The sequence below is a fragment of the Salvelinus sp. IW2-2015 genome, linkage group LG32 (assembly GCF_002910315.2).
Source record: "Salvelinus sp. IW2-2015 linkage group LG32, ASM291031v2, whole genome shotgun sequence".
Classification (NCBI taxonomy): domain Eukaryota; kingdom Metazoa; phylum Chordata; class Actinopteri; order Salmoniformes; family Salmonidae; genus Salvelinus; species Salvelinus sp. IW2-2015.
Window position 1 is genome coordinate 419,576 of NC_036871.1, and position 24,233 is coordinate 443,808.

The 24,233-nt window shown below is 44.1% G+C and overlaps 1 protein-coding gene across 3 annotated transcripts in view; it reads right to left on the reverse strand.

Annotated features, from left to right (window-relative positions):
• Positions 1-24,233, reverse strand: part of efr3a (EFR3 homolog A (S. cerevisiae)) — a 219,733-nt gene that overhangs the window by 120,700 nt on the left and 74,800 nt on the right. For all 3 annotated transcript variants that reach the window (XM_023976991.2, XM_023976989.2, XM_023976990.2), the window contains exon 5: positions 20,748-20,898. In XM_023976991.2, coding sequence (XP_023832759.1) covers positions 20,748-20,898 — 151 coding nt within the window. The remainder of the gene's footprint in view (positions 1-20,747; positions 20,899-24,233) is intronic.

Consider the following 24,233-nt stretch of genomic DNA (forward strand, 5'->3'; position numbering starts at 1 on the left):
GTATGTAAAGCACAAACGACACGCTTTGATTATTTAATTGACCTCCAACATGATTGGCACTACTTTTATTGAGCTCATATTATTTCTGTATTTTCCAGAGGTACGTTTCCAGTTTACAAGATGATGTTTCTGTATGCAGTGCTGCTGCTCTGCACATTTGTAGGTAAGTGAATCTTACCTGATAATGATGCATTAAAAAATGATATTACGTTTCATGTTACATTTTCTTTTCATTAACTTATCCTAATGTTCTTTTGTTGTTTGCAGGTGCACTATCCTTCTGACCCTATGCAGCCAGGTCCCATCTACTTTTTAACTCGCAAATGTGGCTTGTTTGGTGTCTGCTGTAAAGGAAAACCACAAAAGTCAACTACTTGATTGATGAAGGCACGTCATCCAGCAAAGGCAGCAGCGCAGTCATCAAGTACATGCACCGTTTCTTCACCAACTACGGAGTTGGGGAAACACGTGTGGACCTGAATTGTGATAACTGCAAGTGGCCAAAACAAGAATAAATTTGTGCTCTGGTATTGTGCCTGGCGGACCATGCACAAACTCCACCACAGTCAGGGCCTTCACTTCCTGATCACAGGCCATACCAAGTTTGCCGCCCACTGCTGCTTTGGCCTCATCGAGCAGCGCTTCAGAAAGACCAGAGTGAACGCTTTGTCTGAGATTGCTGGTGTTGTGAAGGACAGCACTGTGACAGGCGTCAACATCCCACAGCTGGTTGGACTGGAGGATGGTACGGTGCTGGTGGAAAGCTATGGCGGGCAACAACACCTGACTCCGTACTTCAGGCCGCTGCCACAGTTCAAGCAGTACCAGCACTTCAGGTGAATATAATTTGTATTGCATTGTATGAGGTTATTATTCTTATCTAAACTTGGGAAGTATATTGATGTTGTGCCAGGTTGTAATGTCTTCACTTTTTTTGTTATTTCCTGTTTCACAGCTTCGATGCTCTGGAGCCTGGTGTTGTTGTCGCCAAGGAGCGTTTGGACTCAGTCGGGACCAGGTTTCAGCTGCTGCACAATGCTGACATCCTTCCTCCCATAGATGGTCTGCCTGTACAAGCACCACCTGGACACAGCTAGACAAACGTATGTTTTTGAGAAGATCAGGACATCACATGCCCCAAAGTCAAGGTCAGGACAGAAACAGGCTCTCCGAATATAGATTCCCTTGGTCATGCATGGTTCGGACAGACCAGTCATCAGCATTATCTGCAGTACCTCTATTCAAATGACTCTCCTAACACACACGCCATAAGTTGCTGCTACAATAAAAACATTTTATCCTGCTGCTCAGCCACTTTACCCCTGATTGTAAGCATATAACTACCTCATCTATCACAGATATTGTTATTGATATTCTTGCATGTACTGTATATTATTTTATAGTGACACTATCTATTTCTGATATTGCTAATGGGCAAGTGTCCATTTGGCTGTACCGTTTACACCTTCTGTAGAGACCCATCCACTTAGCAAGATGTGGTTTGGGGTTAGAGCATTTCTTTCACATGTCTGGGTAAGCATCATCTAATATTTATAAAATATTTTTATCTGGACACTTTTTCCTTATTGTAGGCTACTACTTTTACCACTTTTACTCTTAATCTCTACTACGCTACTCTCTGTTTAGCACATGACCTCACATGTGAATCCTTAAAGAGATGGGTGGGGCTGGCTTAAGAGGGTGTGAACAATGCTGATTGGGTGTAGACAAAGGAGAGCTTTCCAGTAGGTACCAAACAATTCAAAGGCCATTTTCTCAAGAGTTAGTTAACAAGTTTGTCAACTTTCAAAGCAGAATTACTTTCCCATTGTTCGTCAAATGCAGGGTATGATATACCATGTTGTAGTCTCTACTTTTATCCAAATGTAAAAATATATATATAAATATATATATTTGCAACATAAGGCCGATTTGAGCCGGTCGGTCGCATATACAAAATGGCACAGATCAATTTATTTGGCTTCCCAGAGTCTGTTTGGCAAAATTCTAAAAAACATTTGAAGAAAACATAACCATTAAAAATAACTCTCCGTTTTAAACAGCCTCGATTTACACATACACCCAGTAAGATGTTACATAACTAGTGTAGATAATACATTTAACCAGGGAGGCTTAGCGGTTTGTAATGCGATGCTACTGGCGGCAGAGAAGTAAGGCGCAGGAGAGCGGAAACTGATTTACAATGGTTGTGTTTAATAACCATAAACCACCGTCAACAGAATACAATAAATGGGTCAAACAAAACCCAGTAATACCAGCATACCGTGCACAAGCACTACAACAAACAATTACGGACAAGGACATTTTCTTATTTTTTTATTTTTAGTCATTTTAGCAGACGCTCTTATCCAGAGTGACTTACAGTAGAGTGCATACATTTTTATTACATTTTTTACATACTGAGACAAGGATATCCCTACCGACCAAACCCTCCCTACCGGCCAAACCCTCCCTAACCCGGACGACGCTATGCCAATTGTGCGTCGCCCCACGGATCTCCCGGTTGCGGCCGGCTGCGACAGAGCCTGGGCGCGAACCCAGCCCAGCCTGGGCGCGAACCCAGAGACTCTGGTGGCGCAGCTAGCACTGCGATGCAGTGCCCTAGACCACTGCGCCACCCGGGAGACGGGTTAAATGAGGGGGAACGGAGGGTTAAATACACAACATGTAATTGATGGAAATGGAACCAGGTGTGATGGAAGACAAGACAAAACCAATGGAAAATGAAAAGTGGCTCGGCGATGGCTAGAATGTCGGTGACGTCGACCGCCGAACGCCGCCCGAACAAGGAGAGGGACCAACTTCGGCGGAAGTCGTGACACGGTTAGAGAGGTGAGTAAGCAACCGGAGGGTTGCCAGTTCAAATCCCGGGTCAGACAGGAAAAATCAGTAGGAAAGTTGGTATCAAATCCTAGATGCCATTTCCTGCAGTTGTGCCCTTGAGCAAGGCACTTAACCTCCCCACAACAACAGCTCCCAGTGTAGCATCTCTCCAAAACCTTTAAAAATGTATGTGTTTCTTTCGGAGGGGTTGGGTTAAAAATGGAAGTCATACTTTGGTTGGACCAATAAAGTGATCTTATCTTATTTAGAACACCAGGCAGTCACAGTTGAGAGGCATCGAGTCAGCGGGCAACAGCTTTCGCTGCTGTGATTTCACTGGACACGTTCCAGGTTGCCATTTTTCTTAATTTGTTTCTGTTTTAAAGGAGAGTTGAGTTCAACTCATCTTCACTATATTAGTTTTTTTCAGACGGAGACAGTGATTAAACCAGGGGGTAGAGCCTTTAACCTTTTGAATCCCGGGTCTGACAGAAATAATCTGTGGGGATGTGATCTGGTAACAGGAGGGTTGCTGGTATGAAATCTTTAAATGCCATTGCCTACCGCTGTGCCCTTTAGCAAAGCACTTAACCTCCACAACAACAATTGTCCACGGGCGCCCAGTGAGGCAGCCCTGCTCCAACCCGTGTGTGTCTTTCGGAGGGGTTGGGATAAAAGCGAAGTGAAAGTTCGGTTGGACATTTTTTACAATTGACGAATAAAGTGATTTTAATCTGTAGCTGCAACCTGAGATTGTATCTTTTTTCCCCAGGTAGTCTTCATGCAGTCACACCGTGCATATCGTCTTTGTGCCCGGCCAGGGAAATAAACTAGAGGAAACACTGCTATGACCTCTGCAATCAAGGATTTTCCATTCAAAAGAAGATCTGAACAATTTTCTTGAAATACAAGCTTTTTCTACATGAACAGAAAAGTAAATTAAATTCGATATGAGACTTTGCCAGGTGTAAGGAAGGAAGTAGCTTTTCAGACTTGTAGAAGTGTAGGTGTGATTTCTGAAGTAGGCGGTGGACAGTGGAGTGGTGAACTAAGGTCACAGCTCTCCCTCTTCCTGTCACAATTATTCATGATAAATCTAACAGTGGGTTTCCATAGAAGAAGACAGGGGTCAATGAAACCTCGAAAGCCATTAATTTTCAATGGAGGAAAGCAAGGTGGGCAGGGGGGACTCTGTTGTGCAATGCGAGCATGGGCGAGGAAGCGTGAACAGGATGGGATCAAAGTTGGGGAAAGCTGAACTTTATGCAAGTGCTCAGTGATATTGAACAGTTGAAGCTAACTATAGCTTCCAGCCCTACTGGATTGGCTGTTGATACCTAGCACTACCTAACATGCTTGCTAGCACCCACATGAGGGCGACATGAGGGACATGAGGGATACATGACATGATGTGTGCAAGTGCACACTTTAGGAGAAGGTTGGAGAATCTCAACCTTTGGCCAGGCCCCAAAACTCAAATCAGTTTCCTTCCTTGTATCCAATTTCCTTTCCTCTGTAAGGAAAGTGGGGAAAGCAATAGGGTCTGAGCCTGACTGTAGCCTGGCTAGGCAGTGTCCACTTTCCACTCGAAATGGCGGTCATCTAGTGCGTCATATATATATAAGCTAGGATAAGGACGTAAGGGATACTAGTTGATTTTCCAGTATTAAGTCAGAGGCATCCACTTCATTGCTTTCTAATGTGGCTTTCTCGGTCCTCTCCCTAGAACAAAGACTCTCCTGTTCCTCTTATGAAGTGGGACTCTGTTGACCATGCTCGGTCAGAAAACAAGAGCACGGTCCTTCAATGGCTAGCCCTGGAAGTGGAACAACCATGTGGGACTACATAAGCAAACAAGGACTAAAGAGATCACACTGCAAATCACAGCCATACACACAGAGAGCAATGGAGCGGTATTGCTTTGTGAACTTCTCCTCAAACAAATTTAAAATATTTAGCTTATTTTGTGCTTTTTTGGGGGGCAAGGGAAACTTTATGGAGCATGAAAATGCATGCATGAAAACACCTCAGCAAAAAGAACTGCTCTCATGCTCTATAAAGGATTAATGAATGTGACCAAATACACAAAGTTATGCCACATGAATCTCTAGAGCATGATATACGGTTATAGATGATTTGCGAAGCATCTATGTAGTGCTTATGAAGCCTATGTGAAGGATTTATGATGCCTTTGTAAGATGCACTTCAAATAAAAAACAGGACCCATCCTTAGTTTGGAAACCAAGTCTCCATTCCTCAGTTTGGAAACCAAGTTTCCATTCCTCAGTTTGGAAACCAAGTCTCCATTCCTCAGTTTGGAAACCAAGTCTCCATTCCTCATGAGATGGTCGCCTCGCGTCGCGTTCGAAGGAAACTATGCAGTATTTTTTTTAATGTAGTATTTCTTACATTGTTACCCCAGGAAATCTTAAGTCTTATTACACACAGCCGGGAAGAACTATTCGATATAAGAGCAACGTCAACTTACCAACATTACGACCAGGAATACGACTTTCCCGAAGCGGATCCTCTGTTTGGACCACCACCCAGGACAATGGATCGGATCCCAGTAGGCGACCCAAAACAACGGCGCCGCATAAGGGGTGGACGGAGCGGTCTTCTGGTCAGGTTCCGTAGACGGGCACATCGCTCACCGATCCCGAGTATTCTACTCACCAATGTCCAGTCTCTTGACAACAAGGTAGATGAAATTCAAGCAAAGGTTGCCTTCCAGAGAGACAGAGATTGTAACATTCTCTGATTCACAGAAACATGGCTCAATCGGGATACGTTAACAGACGGTACAGCCACCCGGTTTCTTCACGCATCACGCCGACAGAAACAAACATCTCTCTGGTAAGAAGAAGGGCGGGGGTGTTTGCCTTATGATTAACGAGTCATGGTGTGATCATAACAACATACAGGACCTCAAGTCCTTTTGTTCACCTGACCTAGAATTCTTTACAATCAAATGCCGACCGCATTATCTACCAAGAGAATTATCTTCGATTATAATCACAGCCTTGTATATCCCCCCCAAGCAGGCACCTCAACGGCCCTGAAAGGACTTCATTGGGCTCTATGTAAACTGGAAACCATATATACTGAGGCTGCATTTATTGTAGCTAGGGATTTTAACAAAGCTAATCTGAAAACAAGGCTCCCTAAATTTTATCACAATATCGAACGCGCAACCTGGGCTGGCAGCATCCTGGATCATTGCTACTCTAACTTCCGCGACGCATACAAAGCTCTCCCTCGCCCTCCTTTCAGCAAATCTGACCATAACTCAATTTTGTTGCTCCTAGCCTATAGACAGAAACTTACAGGAAACGCCCGTGCTCAGGTCTGTTCAACGCTAGTCCGACCAATCGGATTCCACGGTTCAAGATTGCTTCCATCTCTGGACTGGGATATGTTCCGGATAGCCTCAGACAACAACATTGATGTAAACGCTGATTCGGTGAGTGAGTTATTAGCAAGTGCATTGGTGGTGATGTACCGACGGTGACTATTAAAACCTTCCCCCACCAGAATCCGTGGATTGATTGCAGCATTCGCGCAAAACTGAAAGCGTGAACCACTGCATTTAATAATAGCAACGCGACCGCAAACATGACCGAATACAAACAGTGTAGCTATTCCCTCCGCAAGGCAATCAAACAAGCTAAGCATCAGTATAGAGACAAAGTAGACTTGCAATTCAACGGCTCAGACACGGGACGTATGTGGCAGGGTCTACAGTCAATCACAGACTACAAAAAGAAAACCAGCCCCGTCGCAGACACCGACGTCTTGCTCCCAGACAAATTAAAACAACTTCTTTGCTCGCTTTGAGGACAATACAGTGCCCGCTACCAAAACCTGCGGGCTCTCCTTCACCGCGGCCAACGTGAGTAAAACATTTAAACGTGTTAACCCTCGCAAGGCTGCCAGCCCAGACGGAATCCCTAGCCGTGTTCTCAGAGCATGCGCAGACCAGCTGGCTGGTGTGTTTACGGACATAATCAATCAAACCCTATCCCGCTCTGATGTTCCCACATGCTTCAAGAGGGCCACCATTGTTCCTGTTCCCAAGAAAGCTAAGGTAACTGAGCTAAACGACTATCGCCCCGAAGAACTCACTTCCGTCATCATGAAGTGCTTTGAGAGACTAGTCAAGGATCATATCACCTCCACCCTACCTGACACCCTAGACCCACTCCAATTTGCTTACCGTCCCAATAGGTCCACAGACGACGCAATCGCAATCACACTGCCCTAACCCATCTGGACAAGAGGAATACCCATGTAAGAATGCTCTTCATCGACTACAGCTCAGCTTTTAAAACCATAGTACCCTCCAAACTCGTCATTAAGCTCGAGACCCTGGGTCTCAACCCCGCCCTGTGCAACTGGGTCCTGGACTTTGACGGGCCGTCCCCAGTTGGTGAGGGTAGGAAACAACATCTCCACCCCGCTGATCCTCAACACTGGGGACCCACAAGGGTGCATTCTCAGCTCTCTCCTGTAACCCCTGTTCACCCATGACTGCGTGGCCATGCACTCACTAACATTGAGTGGCTGCTGCCAACATACTGACTCAAATCTATAGCCACTTTAATAATAAAAAATTTGATGTTATAAATGTTTCACTAGTCACTTATACTGTTTGGGATAGGGGGCAGCATTTTCACTTTGGATGAATCGCATGCCCATAGTGAACTGCCTCCTACTCTGTCCAAGATGCTAATATATGCATATAGAAGCACAAGCATTTCGCTACACTCACATTAACATCTGCTAACCATGTGTATGTGACCAATAAAATTTGATGTCTCCATTCCTCAGTTTGGAAACTTGGGCCAGGAAGTGAAAGACACTGAAAACAGAAGTAGGGCTATCAGTAGCAGCCTAATCAGCCAAAGATGGGAGGAAAGCGTGAACGAGGGCAAACACAGGTACGCCGGGTCACTCCATCATAACTCTGTTGTATCCATAAGACATGCGGTGCGGATGACTGCCCTGTGGTTATGAATATAGCATGTACAAGCTCGCTTGTGTGATTGACTCAATGACTACATGTATCCGTCTGTATACCAAGTCGACTGTGGCTCTTCTATCGAAACGAACAGGGATGTTATAGACCCTTTTCAACTGTCACTTTTTGATAGTTTTCACATTGCCTTCGTTAACAGTTTCATGTGCTACGCCGTTAAATAACTTAAAACAAATATACCGAACATACACCAAACATTCGGATACATCACACACGTATGTATTCCACCATACAATACAAACACCTACATTCATATACAACTTTCACATTTTGTCATCTCTGAGAGGAATAGGCCTATATTTATTAAAATGTGTAAATATGAATGAAACATAAGCAGTTTGATGTTATAGTCTGTCAAATGTTCTGTTCAGGATATGCCTACTCCCCCAAGGATTTTCATTTCAATCTGGTGATAGGTTATATAATTTGGTCACAAAACCAAGTCAGAGCGAACGAAACAAACATGGATGCTTAGCTCATTTTCTAACTGGCTAAAATGGGGGGGGAAACCATGAGAAGTACAAAACCATATTAAAAAGAGACCAGTTCGGTGTTTTAGCCTGTGCCATAAGGGAACATTCCATTAACATGGCTCTCACATAAAGGCAGTCTCTAGCCTACCACCCACACCCTCGTTCCTCCCTCTCCTCAGTCAGCCTCTATACCACACATAAGTAATTCATTGGCTTTCACATCTCAACAACCGGCTCCATTTCCAGGCTCAAATGAACAGGCGGGCGGCAGTGCCAAGAGGAAAAACACAGCAACTTCCTCAGTCATCTTTAGAATGCTTAAGAGTAAAACATAGCCACAACCTTCGGTCCACGCTGATTAGCAAATACACATTTATTGCAACCCTGACCAAAAATGATGTAAAATTGGACAAAAACACATTGTCTCTAGCGTGGGGAAATTTGAGCAAACAATTGTTTGTAAAACTGTACACAGTGCATCCGTGTAAAAAAGAAATAAATGTGATGTGAGACTCAAAAACAGTATATTGTGTCAGTTTGTGGACGATAAGCACATCTCCCGTTTTGAGATGTCCTTGCTTGGGAACAGAGTGACCTTGCAGAAAAAGGATTTCTGCTTCGAGCTGTATAGCTTCTTCACGCTTTCCTCTCAAGTCTTATCTTCTTCCCTCATTTCAGCCCTCGTTTAAAAAAAAGTAGGAAAAAGCTGTACTGTAATTGTTCAGTTCTGAGGACTCCTGGGAGGACAATATGGTGATGGCTTGATACTGAGAAAAACTCTACACTGGTGTTTCATGTCCTAAATTGTCTCCTTTCAAAAAGACAGAAGTGAACTTAGGCTATTCTCAAGGAGACACATTCTAAATCACAGCTTTATTTTTTATTTTGAAGGACAAACTAAAGAAGAAAACAGAGGATGATAATTCAAATAATAAAATAATTATTCAGTTCTATCCAGCCAAACATTTATGACCCAATTTACAACACACAGCCAGCCAAGCCTTCTACGGTAAGACAGCTCGTTCATCACCAATTGACTGTTACTTTCTCCATCTGTGCACCTGTTCTCTCTCTCACACACAAACACTAGAGGTCAACCGATTATGATTTTTTTAACGCCGATACCGATTATTGGAGGACCCAAAAAAGTTTCCCACAATAAGTTGGGTGAATTTTGGCCCATTCCTCCTGAGAGAGCTGGTGTAACAGAGTCAGGTTTGTAGGCCTCCTTGCTCGCACACCCTTTTTCAGTTCTGCCCACAACTTTTCTATAGTATTGAGGTCTGGGCTTTGTGATGGCCACTCCAATACTTTGACTTTGTGGTGCTCAAGCCATTTTGCCACAAATTTGGAAGTATGCTTGGGGTCATTGTCCATTTGGAAGACCCATTTGCGACCAAGCTTTAACTTCCTGACTGATGTCTTGAGATGCTGCTTCAATATATCCACATAATTTTCCTTCCTCATAATGCCATCTATTTTGTGAAGTGCACCAGTCCCTCCTGCAGAAAAGCACCCCCACAACATGATGCTGCCACCCCCGTTCTTCACAGTTGGGATGGTGTTCTTTGGCTTGTAAGTCTCCCCCTTTTTCCTCCAAACATAATGATGGTCATTGTGGACAAACAGTTCTATTTTTGTTTCATCAGACCAGAGGACAATTTTTCAAAAAGTACAATCTTTGTCCCCATGTGCAGTTGCCAACCGTAGTGTGGCTTATGGTGGTTTTGGAGCAGTGGCTTCTTCCTTGCTGAGCGGCCGTTCAGGTTATGTCGATATAGGACTCGTTTTACTGTGGATATAGATACTTTTGTACCCGTTTCCTCCAGCATCTTCACAAGGTCCTTCGCTGTTGTTCTGGGATTGATATGCACTTTTCGCATCAAAGTACGTTCATCTCTAGGAGACAGAGCACGTCTCCTTCCTGAGCGGTATGACGGCTGCGTGGTCCCATGGTGTTTATACTTGGGTACTATTGTTTGTACTGATGAACGTGGTACCTTCAGGCATTTGGAAATTGCTCCCAAGGATGAACCAGATTTGTGGAGGTCTACAATTTTTTTTCTGAGGTCTTGGCTGATTTCTTTAGATTTTCCCATGATGTCAAGCAAAGAGGCACTGAGTTTGAAGGTAGGCCTTGAAATACATCCACAGGTACACCTCCAATTGACTCAAATGATGTCGATTAGCCTATCAGAAGCTTCTAAAGCCATGACATTATTTTCTGGAATTTTCCAAGCTGTTTAAAGGCAGTCAACTTAGTGTATGTAAACTTCTGACCCACTGGTGATACAGTGAATTACAAGTGAAATAATATGTCTGTAAACAATTGTTGGAAAAATTACTTGTGTCATGCACAAAGTAGATGTCCTAACCGACTTGCCAAAACTATAGTTTGTTAACAAGAAATTTGTGGAGTTGTTGAAAAACAAGTTAATGACTCCAACATAAGTGTATGGAAACTTCCGACTTCAATTGTACCATCTTGTAGTCTCTACTTTTATCCAATGTAAAAAACTGAAATTCAAATGTTGCTACATAAGACCGAAACCAGGTGGGGAGTCACATATTATTGTCTTGCAGACATTTTTTTTTGTAAGTTTCCTCCTAATACAGGATGTGGAAGGAATCGTAAGGGGCATCATCATCACACCTGTTAATACCTATTGTCTATAACTTTGTGTGAAATATATTTCTTATTGCAATAGCAAGTAAAATATGCCCTTTGTGTTTTATAGAAATGCAAGGTGTTCAATGTGAATGATTTTATGCTTACTGCTAATGTTTTTGTATACCGTCTATTTTTTCTAAAAATACATTTGAAGTATGTTTCTTAGTAAAATGGTCTAGGGGGGAGTGTAAGAATATTTGAAGATAAATACACAACGCAGAGGACTAAAGGTCAAGAGGGAATTAATGATCAATGGAAATAGTTGTTTTTCCTGTAATGGGGAACTGAATGGATCAGGGACACAGGAGGAATTTCAGTCCGGGACTCATAGCTACATGTGGGAAGTTCTCATTGGTCCAAATTGTCTATACATTGAGCATGAAATGGGATACTTGTTGGCCCAATTTTACTGTAAGGAATTCTAAATTGGTCAACCACAGGCTAGGGTTGGGTTATAAACTACATCCTGTCTCTTTGTTCAGAGGAGAAACAATTAAGGACAGGAAATAATGAACATCTGACATCTACTTCCCAGAATAACAACTATGATTTTTTCTCTTTGAATAACATCAACTGCTAACAGTTCCCAGTTGCCTTGAAAGCAGCATAAAAGGCAAGGTTCCCTTCACCAACTCATATCTGTGTGAAGCTAGATTCAGTGCTCTCGTCTACATTAAAACCAAATATCGCTCCAGGTTGGAAGTGACAGCAGAGATGAGGTGCGCACTGTCGACCAAGCCCCCTGACTGAGATGCTCCGACATGCATCAAGGACACCTATGTCATTAGCGGTGGTGAGATAAGATACATTGTCAGACTAAATTTGCAATTGACATAGCCCCACATTAAAAATATGTGATGGTGAGTTTAGAAGACAATCAGAAATACTGTTACAATGCTTTTCAATTGACTGCCATAGCCCCTCAAAAAAAGTAAACATTGGCTGTTGAATTACACAATTTATTTTCACATGGTTGGGGCCACAAGAATTCTGAGATATCAAAATGGGGTCAAGGGCCTAAGAAGTTTGGGAACCCCGGATCTACACTGATTGAAGTGGATTTAACAAGTGACATCAATAAGGGATCATAGCTTTCATCTGGATTCACCTGGTCAATCTGTCATAGGAAGAGCAGGTGTTCTTAATGTTTTCTACACTTAGTATGCGAGTGTGCAGAGAGACGGTGCAAACATAAAATACATGGGTCAGTTCAGATAATCCGCGTAGCCATTCTGTTAGCAATTTAGCAGTCTTATGCCTTGGCTGTTCAGGAACCTGTTGCTGTCAGACGTGTTCAGACCTGCCAACCCTGTCCAACTTTTTACAAATTGGAGATTCAACTCACGCACGTAGTAGCACACGCCAAATTGGGGTTCTTTCAACCCCGCATTGGGGTCTATACTTTCTTTCTTGACAGCATTCCATTTACACATACGTAAACGTCATTAACATGATGTAATTAGAAAGAACACACAAAGGGCCTTTATACTTGGAGTTTTTTACATTTTTATTCAATAAATAATTTATTTGTTTAGGTACAAACTTCATTTTTTTTTTTTTTTTACTCTGATATGAGAAGAACAAATGTTTGAAGCAGAGCATCAGTATCAAATCAACATGTTATCCATAACAAAAACGAAAAAGCTATGATAGGAAACAGTGGGTGAGCACAAATTTTCTGGAGACGTTCAGGAAATAATTTCCTAGACAGATTTGCCTGGTAGCTAGCAGATTTAGCCTTACGCAGCAGGGCATCAGGGTAGACTTCTCTGTGGCAAACAGTTCCTCTGGCAATCATTGAAACCTTCTCGGTAATGAGGGCGCTCAGCATGTCTGTACTGAAGGAGGCTCTGTACTGGGTTTTGTTCTTGGAAACGAGACTGAATATTCGTTCGCAGTCTGCATTGCTGTGGAATATGACCATTATCCCCAACATCACAGTCGAAAGGTGGGGGTAGACCAGGCTGCCCCCCCTTTTCACTGTGCCGATTTCTCTCCAGGCCTGATCCGTGCGCATGTTGACCAGACTGCCCTACTGTATTTCTTTGCAGTGCATACATAATTTCAGATTTTCGAAATTGCTAAAATCTCAAATCTAGTCCAAAGGCATTTTAGAAGCATTGCCTCTATAGATGATACCAGACACTCATTCATTCTTCATCGCGCAGTCTTCTAAACTCCGGACTTCATTTAACGAGAAGATGTTTATATTTATTTGTGATTATACTTTTGTAATGCTTTTTGTGACGTGGATCATAATTACAGTTACAGTCTATCAGGTTGCGTGATCCTCGTAATGTTACGTGGAAAATACAACTAATGGGACGCGGAATTAAATGTATATCACACTCGCACAAATGCGACCAGTTATTTTTCGTATTTGCATTTAATTTCTTTCACTAGCAAATGCGAGTGAACAGCTGGCACTTCAGAGCCCACTGAATGTCCATCTTATGTTCGCCTTTCCACAACACAGAGTCAAAGGGATTTGTCCATGTGTTTACGTACAGCTGACAGTCGGCAATCTCAGCATCACAACAAACAGGAGGGGCAGACACGGGGTAGCTACGTCCAATAATGATGTATCATTCTCTATGTCCGTTGACACAAACTCTGTACATGTCTGTGTGTAGCAGCTCGAGAATCGGGATGTTAGATTTACTCAGTGGATTTATTGTTTATTAAAATGTTAAAAAAGAAACTTAATTATCAGGCCCTATTAATTTCTGCATACCTTTAACTCCGATCTCGTACCTGCGTACATGGACAGAGAATTGCGTAGTTGGCACGCAAAATATGTGCACGTTGGCAGGTCTGCTTGTTGCACCGGTATCGCTTGCCGTGCAGAAGCAGAGAGAACATTCTATGGCTTGGGTGGCTCGAGTCTTTAATGACTTTTCCGGACTTCCTTTCACACCGCCTGATAGAGGTCCTGGATGGCAGGGAGCTCAACCCCAGTGATGTACTAAAGTTAAGAACTTCAAATTCTTTAAAACCTTTCTAAAACTATAACTCTATAAATGTTTCCATACAATTCCATAAAATGACTCACCACTCAAGATGGAGACACCAAACCAACTGTCACATGATCAGGATATCCTATCAATCAATTAATCAAATCAACCAATCCAATCATTCCATCTATCTATTCCATGCCATTTAAGATACAAGCCCAACTTTCAAACATTCAGGCTATCCTAACTTCAAATTGTTTAAAACATTAATGAAATAAGACATTTAAATGACCATAAATTAGCATAAATGAGGGGGGGTGAATTGCATGAGTGAGGTACATTTCATTCGAACACAGTCTTTCAACCATGGTCCTAAACACTTACATTGAATCCCAATGAAATGACAAAGCATTCAAATTCCAGCCATATGGCAGTTTATTTTGCATTCCTTCTAACAGTGCCTTCAGAAAGTATTCACACCTTTGGACTTTTTCCACATGTTGTTTTACAGCCTGAATTTAAAATGGATTAAATTAAGATTGTGTCACTGGCCAACATATGTGGACAACTATAAATACCTAGGTGTCTGACTAGACTGTAAACTCTCCTCCCAGACTCACATCAAATATCTCCAATCCAAAGTTAAATCTAGAATCGTCATCCTATTTCGCAACAAAGCCTCCTTCACTCATGCTACCAAACATACCCTCGTTAAACTGACTATCCTGCTGAACCTTGACTTCGGCGATGTAATTTACAAAATAGCCTTCAACACTCTACTCAGCAAATTGGATGCAGTCTATCACAGTGCCATCCGTTTTGTCACCAACTACCCACCACTGCAACCAGTATGCTCTCGTTGGCCTGTCCCCGCTACAACCCGTCGCCAAACCCATTGGCTCCAGGTTATCTATGTCTTCGCTCGGTAACGCTCCGCCGTATCTCAGCTCACTGGTCACCATAGCAACACCCACCCGTAGCACGCGCTCCAGCAGGTTTATTTCACTGGTCATCCCCAAAGCCAACACTTTGGCCGCCTTTCCTTCCAGTTCTCTGCTGCCAATGACTGGAACGAATTGCAAAAATCACTGAAGCTGGAGCCTTATATCTCCCTCACTAACTTCAAGCATCGGCTGTCAGAGCAGCTTACCGATCGTTGCAGCTGTACACAGCCCATCCCATCCAACCAATACCTACCTACCTAATCCCCATATTTACATTTTTTCTGCTCTTTTGCACACCAGTATCTCTACTTGCACATCTATCACTCCAGTGTTAATTACTAAATTGTAATTACTTTGCCACTATGGCCTATTTATTGCCTTACCTCCTTACTTCATTTGCACACACTGTATACAGATTTTCTATTGTGTTAGTGACTGTACGTTTGTTTATCCCATGTGTAACTCTGTGGTGTTGTTTGTGTCACACTGCTTTGCTTTATCTTGGCCAGGTCGCAGTTGTAAATGAGAACTTGTTCTCAACTGGCCTACCTGGTTAAATAAAGGTGAAAAAAATAAAAAAAATAAACCCAATACCCCAAAATGTCAAAGTGGACTTGTATTTTAGGAATTTTTACATATTAATAAAAAATGAAAAGCTGACATGTCGAGTCAATAAGTATTAAACCCCTTTGTTATGGAAAATATGGCAAGACCTGAAAACAGCTGCCGAGCAATGATCAACAACAAACTTCACAGAGCTTGAAGAATTATTTAGAGAATAACGTGCAAATATTGTAAAATCCAGGTGTGCAAAAATCTTAGAGACTTACCCAGAAAGACTCACAGCTTCTTCATCCCTTTTTCTCCCCAATTTTAGTGGTATAAAAATTGGTAGTTACAGTCTTGTCTCATCGCTTCAACTCCCGTACGGACACGGGAGAGGCGAAGGTTGAGAGCCGTGCGTACTCCGAAACACAATCCGACCAAGCCGCACTGCTTCTTGACACAATGCACACTTAACCCGGAAGCCAGCTACACCAATGTGTCGGAGGAAACACCGTACACCTGGCGACTTTCTCAGCTCGGCCCGCCACAGGAGTCGCTAATGCGCGTTAGAACAAGGACATTCCTGCCGGCCAAACCCTCCCCTAACCCGGATGACGCTGGGCCAATTGTGAGCCGCCCCATGGGCCTGCGACAGAGCCTGTACTCGAAACAAGAATCTCTAGTGGCACAGCTAGCACTGCGATGCAGTGCCTTAGACCACTGCGCCACTCGGGAGGCCCTCAAAGTAGATTTAACATGTATTGACTCAGGGGTGTGGACACTTATGTAATCAAGATATTACAGTTATTGTAATTTTTTTCTCAATCTACACACAATGCCCCATAATGACAAAGCGAAAACAGGAAACAGAAATAAAAATCCTTCTAGACCTATCGGCTGCCTTTGATACTGTGAACCATCAGATCCTCCTCTCCACCCTCTCCGAGCTGGGCATCTCCGGCGCGGCCCACGCTTGGATTGCGTCCTACCTGGACAGTCGCTCCTACCAGGTGGCGTGGCGAGAATCTGTCTCCGCCACCACTGCTCTCACCACTGGTGTCCCCCAGGGTCTTTCTAGGCCCTCTCCTATTCTCGCTATACACCAAGTCACTTGCTCTGTCATATCCTCACATGGTCTCTCCTATCATTGCTATGCAGACGACACACAATTAATCTTCTCCTTTCCCCCCTCTGATAACCAGGTGGTGAATCGCATCTCTGCATGTCTGGCAAACATATCAGTGTGGATGACGGATCACCACCTCAAGCTGAACCTCGGCAAGACGGAGCTGCTCTTCCTCCCGGGAAGGACTGCCCGTTCCATGATCTCGCCATCACGGTTGACAACTCCATTGTGTCCTCCTCCCAGAGTGCTAAGAACCTTGGCGTGATCCTGGACAACACCCTGTCGTTCTCAACTAACATCAAGGCGTGACCCGTTCCTGTAGGTTCATGCTCTACCAACATTCGCAGAGTACGACCCTGCCTCACGCAGAAGCGGCGCAGGTCCTAATCCAGGCAACTGTCATCTCCCGTCTGGATTACTGCAACTCGCTGTTGGCGGGCTCCCTGCCTTGCCATTAAACCCCTACAACTCATCCAGAACGCGCAGCCGTCTGGTGTTCAACTTTCCCAAGTTCTCTCACGTCACCCCGCTCCTCCGCTCTCTCCACTGGGTTCCAGTTGAAGCTCGCATCCGTTACAGACCATTGTGCTTGCCTACGGAGCTGTGAGGGAACGGCACCTCCGTACCTTCAGGCTCTGATCAGGCCCTACACCCAAACAAGGGCACTGCGTTCATCCACCTCTGGCCTGCTCGCCTCCCTACTCTGAGGAAGTACAGTTCCCGCTCAGCCCAGTCAAAACTGTTCGCTGCTCTGGCACCCCAATGGTGGAACAAACTCCCTCACGACGCCAGGTCAGCGGAGTCAATCACACCTTCCGGAGACACCTGAAACCCCACCTCTTTAAGGAATACCTAGGATAGGATAAAGTAATCCTTCTAACCCCCCCCCCCTTAAAAGAGTTAGATGCACTATTGTAAAGTGGTTGTTCCACTGGATATCATAAGGTGAATGCACCAATTTGTAAGTCGCTCTGGATAAGAGCGTCTGCTAAATGACTTAAATGTAAATGTAAATGTAGAAATAACTTATTTACATAAGTATTCAGACCCTTTGTCATGAGAATCGAAATTGAGCTCAGGTGCATCCTGTTACCATTGATCATCCTTGAGATGCTTCTACAACTTGATTGGAGTCCACCTGTGGTAAAAATCTATTTATTGGACATGGTTTGGAAAGACTTACACCTGTCTATATAAAGGTCCCAGAGTCGACAGTGCATGTCAGAGCAAAAACCAAGCCATGAGGAATTGTCCATAGAGCTCAGAGACAGGATTGTGTCGAGGCACAGATCTGGGAAAGGTACCAAAAAATGTCTGCAGCATTGAAGGTCCCCAAGAACACAGTGGCCTCCATTCTTCTTAAAAAGAAGTTTGGAATCCACCAAGATTGTTCCGTCACCTTCCAACAAGACAACGACCCTAAGCACACAGCCAAGACAATGCAGGAGTGGCTTCGGGACAAGTCTCTGAATGTTCTTGAGTGGCCCATCCAGAGCCCGGACTAGAACCCGATTGAACATCTCTGGAGAGACCTGAAAAAAGCAGTGCAGCGACGCTCCCCATCCAACCTGACAGAGCTTGAGAGGCTCTGCAGAGAAGAATGGGAGAAACTCCCCAAATACAGGTGTACCAAGCTTGTAGCGTCATAACCAAGAAGACTCGAGGCTGTAATCGCTGCCAAAGGTGTTTCAACAAAGTACCTGAGTGAAGGGTCTAAATACTTGATCAAAACTGATGTTGCTTTGTTATTATGGGGTATTGTGTGTAGATTGATGAGGATTTAAAAAAAAATCCATTTTAGAATAAGGCTGTAATGTAACATGTGGAAAAAGTCAAGAGATGTGAATACTTTCTGAAGGCACTGTATAGCTGTAGCTATTCTCTCCGCAAGGCAATCAAACAGGCTAAGTCTCAGTACAGAGACAAAATCGAGTCGCAATTCAACAGCTCAGACACAAGAGGTATGTCGGGAGGTTCTACAGTCAATCACGGATTACAAAAAGAAAACCAGCCCCGTCGAGGACCAGATGTCTTGCTCCCAGACAGGCTAAACAACTTTTTTGCCCGCTTTGAGGACAATACAGTGCCACTGACACGGCCCCTACCAAAACCTTGCGGGCTCTCCTTCACTGCAGCCGTGTGAGTAAAACATTTAAACGTGTTAACCCTCGCAAGGCTGCAGGCCCAGACGCATTCCAGCCGCGTCCTCAAGAGCATGGCGCAGACCAGCTGGCTGGTGTGTTTACGGACATATTCAATTCAAATCCCTATCCCAGTCTGCTGTTCCACATGCTTCAAGAGGGCCACCATTGTTCCTGTTCCCAAGAAAGCTAAGGTAACTGAGCTAAACGACTAACCGCCCCGTAGCACTCACTTCCGTCATCATGAAGTGCTTTGAAGAGACTAGTCAAAGGACCATATCACCCCACCCTACCGGACACCCTAGACCCACTCCAATTTGCTTACCGACCCAATAGGTCCACAGACGACGCAATCGCAACCACACTGCCACACTGCCCTAACCCATCTGGACAAGAGGAATACCCATGTGAGAATGCGTTCATCGATTACAGCTCAGCATTTAACACCATAGTACCCTCCAAACTCGTCATCAAGCTCGAACCTGGGTCTCGACCCCGCCCTGTGCAACTGGGTCCTGGACTTCCTGACGGCCGCCCCAGGTGGTGAGGGTAGGTAACAACATCTCCACCCCGCTGATCCTCAACACTGGGGCCACAAAGGGTGCGTTCTGAGCCCTCTTCCTGTACTCCTGTTCACCACGACTGGCGTGGCCATGCACGCCTCCAACTCAATCATCAAGTTGCGGATGACACTACAGTGGTAGGCTTGATTACCAACAACGACGAGACGGCCTACAGGGAGGAGGTGAGGCCCTCGAGTGTGGTGTCAGGAAAATAACTCACACTCAACGTCAACAAAACAAAGGAGTGATTGTGGACTTCAGGAAACAGCAGAGGGAGCACCCCCCTCCACATCGACGGGTCAGTAGTGGAGAAGGTGGAAAGTTTAAGTTCCTCGGTTACACATCACGGACAAACTGAATTGGTCACCCCACAGACAGCGTTGTGAAGAAGCGCAGCAGCGCCTCTTCAACCTCAGGAGGCTGAAGAAATCGGCTTGTCACCAAAAGCACTCACAAACTTCTACAGATGCACAATCGAGAGCATCCTGTCGGCTGTATCACCGCCTGGTACGGCAACTGCTCCGCCCACAACCGTAAGGCTCTCCAGAGGGTAGTGAGGTCTGCAGAACGCATCACCAGGGGCATCCAGGACACCTACACCACCCGATGTCACAGGAAGGCCATAAAGATCATCAAGGACAACAACCACCCAAGCCACTGCTGTTCACCCCGCTATCATCCAGAAGGCGAGGTCAGTACAGGTGCATCAAAGCAGGGACCGAGAGACTGAAAAACAGCTTCTATCTCAAGGCCATCAGACTGTTAAACAGCACCACTAACATTTAGCGGCCGCTGCCAACATACTGACTCAACTCCAGCCACTTTAAAAATGGGAATTGATGGAAATTATGTAAAAATGTACCACTAGCCACTTTAAGCAATGCCACTTAATACAATGTTTACATACCCTACATTACCATCTCATATGTATATACTGTACTCTATATCATCTACTGCACTTGCCATCTTTATGCAATACATGTACCACTAGCCACTTTAAACTATGCCACTTTATGTTTACATACCCTACAGTACTCATCTCATACGTATATACCGTACTCTATACCATCTACTGCATCTGCCATGCCGTTCTGTACCACACCTCCATTCATATATCTTTATGTACATATTCTTTATCCCTTTACACTTGTGTGTGTGTGTAAGGTAGTAGTGTGGAATTGTTAGGTTAGATTACTGTTGGTTATTACTGCATTGTCGGAACTAGAAGCACAAGCATTTCGCTACACTCGCATTAACATCTGCTAACCATGTGTATGTGACTAATAAAATTTGATTTGATTTGATTTGATTTCTAGAATCGACTTGCAGTCATGTGTGCATACATTTCCGTATGGGTGGTCCCAGCAGTAATCGAACCCACAATCCTTACGTGGCAAGTGCCATGGTCTAGCAGCTGAGCCACAGAGGACCACGGGGTGTTACTTACCGAGTTGGTCCCCAGGACCTGCAGGTCTGGCTCCCGGGACTCCAGCAGCTTGGCCACCATGTGGAGGAAGCTCTCCACAAAGGGCTTGATGCTCTGGGAGTGACAGGCCATCAGGAGCTGGTCCAGAGCCTCCATGGCGATGACCACGTACCTGCATGGGTCAACAGAATGTTAATTATTTTCAGTATATTTATAAAATATAAAATGGTTCAGGTAGCAGAGTAGCCATTCTGGTTGCCTAACGACTCAAACTGAATTCTTCCTCTGCTCTGTTTGTTGCTACATAATTCAGTCTGAGACTGCCATCGTTGAAGTAGTCTGTGGTAACGTCAAAATGAGAGGTGTTGTACAAATGTAAGTCATCAGCGATTGGAAAATCTCTAACCAATCAGAGAATCAAAGCCAATGACACATTTTCTAAACGCCGCATTACCCAAATGTGTTCCATCTCTGGCCCAACCCATCAGTATTTCTGGGACCAATCAGAACGGTTAAAATGTGTTTGTGTTCTAGAAATAGTTGGGGAAGTACTCCGACTCATTGCGGAGAAGAAACTAACGTCCGTGGGCGTGGGGTTTCGTTTGGCCTCAGCAAGGAGTTTGGATAGCCAAGCAGCCATTCTCGAAGACTGGCATTGGATGTATTATGTGTTGAGGGTGCAGGGCAATGACAAGCAGGCAGCGGGGTTAGTTTTTATGTCACAGCCATTACATGCAGAACATAACATACAGTACCTAAACACCCGTGGCACAGTTTCTTTAGTACAGATATAGACAACCTACTCCACATTTTTGGGGATTTCACCATGAGGCCAATGGTGACTAAAACAGTTAGAGTTTAATGGTTGTGATAGGAGGAAACTGAGGATGGATCAACAACATTGTAGTTACTCCACAATATTAACCTAATTTAAAAGAGTTAAAAAAATAGAAGCCAGTACAGAATAAAAATATTCCAAAACATGCATTCCGTTTACAAGGCAATAAAGTAATTCTGCCAAAAACGTGGCAACGCAATACATTTTTGTCCTGAATACAAAGTGCTGTGTTTGGGGGAAATCCAATACATTACGGAGTACAACCCTCCATATTTCCAAGCATAGTGGTGGCTGCATCATGTTATGGGTATGCTAGTAATCGATAAGGACTGGGGAGTTTTTCTGGATAAAAAAATGTAGTTGAGCTAAGCACAGGCAAAATCCTAAAGGAAAACCTGGTTCAGTCTGCTCTCCACCAGACACTGGGAGATAAATTCCCCTTTCAGCATGAAAATAATCTAAAACACAAGGACAAATCTACACTGGAGTTACTTACCAAGAAGACAGTGAATGTTTGAGTGGCCGAGTTAGATTTTCAAGACTATGGTAAGACCTGAAAATGGTTGTCCAGCAATGATAAACAATCAATTTGACATAGCTTGAAGAATATTGAAAATAATAAATGTTACACAATCCAGGTGTGGAAAGCTCTTTGAGACTTAAAGTCTCACAGCTGTAATCACTGCCAAAGGTGCTTCTACAAAGTACTGACACAGGGGAGTGAATACTTATGTAAATTAAATATTTCTGTATTTCATCTGTAATACATTTGCACAAGTTTCTAAAAAAAATTCACTGTCATTAAGAGATATTGTGTGTAGATGGGTGAAACAGTTGTACAATTAAATCCATTTTGAATTCAGGCTGTAACAACAAAATGTGGAATAAGTCAAGGGGCATGAATACTTTCTGAAAGCACTGTATGTTGCCCTAAGAAATGTGCAAGGTTGGGGAAATCTTATTTAAAATGATTCACAGCAGTAATGGCTGCCAAAGGTACTTACACCAAGTAATACGTCTGAGGTGTAAAAACATGCATCTTAATTTTGAATTAATTAGGATCTTTGGAGGGAGCTTTGGAGGGAGCTGAAAGTCCGTATTGCCCAGCGACAGCCCCAAAACCTGAAGGATCTGGAGAAGGTCTGTATGGAGGAGTGGGCCAAAATCCCTGCTGCAGTGTGTGTCCGATACATCAGAAAAGCAGAACTTAATATTTGGTACAGAAACCTTTGTTTGCAATTACAGAGATCATACGTTTCCTGTAGTTCTTGACTAGGTTGCACACACTTCAGCAGGGATTGGCCCACTCCTCCCTACAGATCTTCTCCAGATCCTTCAGGTTTCGGGGCTGTCGCTGGGCAATACGGACTTTCAGCTCCCTCCAAAGATTTCTATTGGGTTCAGGTCTGAGACTGGCTAGGCCACTCCAGGACCTTGAGATGCTTCTTACAGAGCCACTCCTTAGTTGCCATGGCTGTGTGTTTCGTGTCGTTGTCATGCTGGAAGACCCAGCCACGACCCATCTTCAATGCTCTTACTGAGGAAGGGAGTTGTGGCCAAATCTCGCGATACATGGCCCCATCCATCCTCCCTCAATACGGTGCAGTCGTCCTGTCCCCTTTGCAGAAAAGCATCCCAAAGAATATTTTCCACCTCCATGCTTCACGGTTGGATGGTGTTCTTGGGTTGTACTCATACCTTTCTTCCTCCAAACACGGCGAGTGAGTTAGACCAAAAAGCTCTATTTTTGTCTCATCAGACCACATGACCTCTCCCATTCCTCCTCTGGATCATCCAGATGGTCATTGGCAACTTCAGACAGGCCTGGACATGCACTGGCTTAAGCAGGGGACCTTCGTGCCCTGCAGGATTTAATCCATGACGGCAGTAGTGTTACTAATGGTTTTCTTTGAGACTGTGGTCCCAGCTCTCTTCAGGTCATTGACCAGGTCCTGCCGTGTAGTTCTGGCTGATCCCTCACCTTCCTCATGATCATTGATGCCCCACGAGGTGAAATCTTGCATGGAGCCCCAGACCGAGGGTGATTGACCGTCATCTTGAACTTCTTCCATCTATATAATTGCGCCAACAGTTGTTTCCTTCTCACCAAGCTGCTTGCCTATTGTCCTGTAGCCCATCCCAGCCTTGTGCAGGTCTACAATTTTATCCCTGATGTCCTTACACAGCTCTCTGGTCTTGGTCATTGTGAGAGGTTGGAATCTGTTTGATTGAGTGTGTGACAGGTGTCTTTTATACAGGTAACGAGTTCAAACAGGTGCAGTTAATACAGGTAATGAGTGGAGAACAGGAGGGCTTCTTAACCTTATGGCTGCAAGGGAAATATGAGTAGCCAGAAAAAAGGTGCCCATTTCAAACGGCCTCGTACTCAATTCTTGCTCGTACAATATTGCATATTATTTATTACCTTTGGATATAAAACACCTTCTAGTTTCTAAAACAGGTTTATTATTTCTCTAAGTAAACATAGCTCTTTTTACAGCCCATTTTCTGGAAAAAGAGAAATTTCCAAGAAGCTATGTCTCTCTTCAAAATACTCTCTATAAAAGGCCTTGGCACTGGACTGTACAAACACGTCACACATTCCCCTGGTTGTCATGCGAAGTGAGAGAAAAAAGGACTTGATATTCTCTGTCAGAGACTGAAAGGAA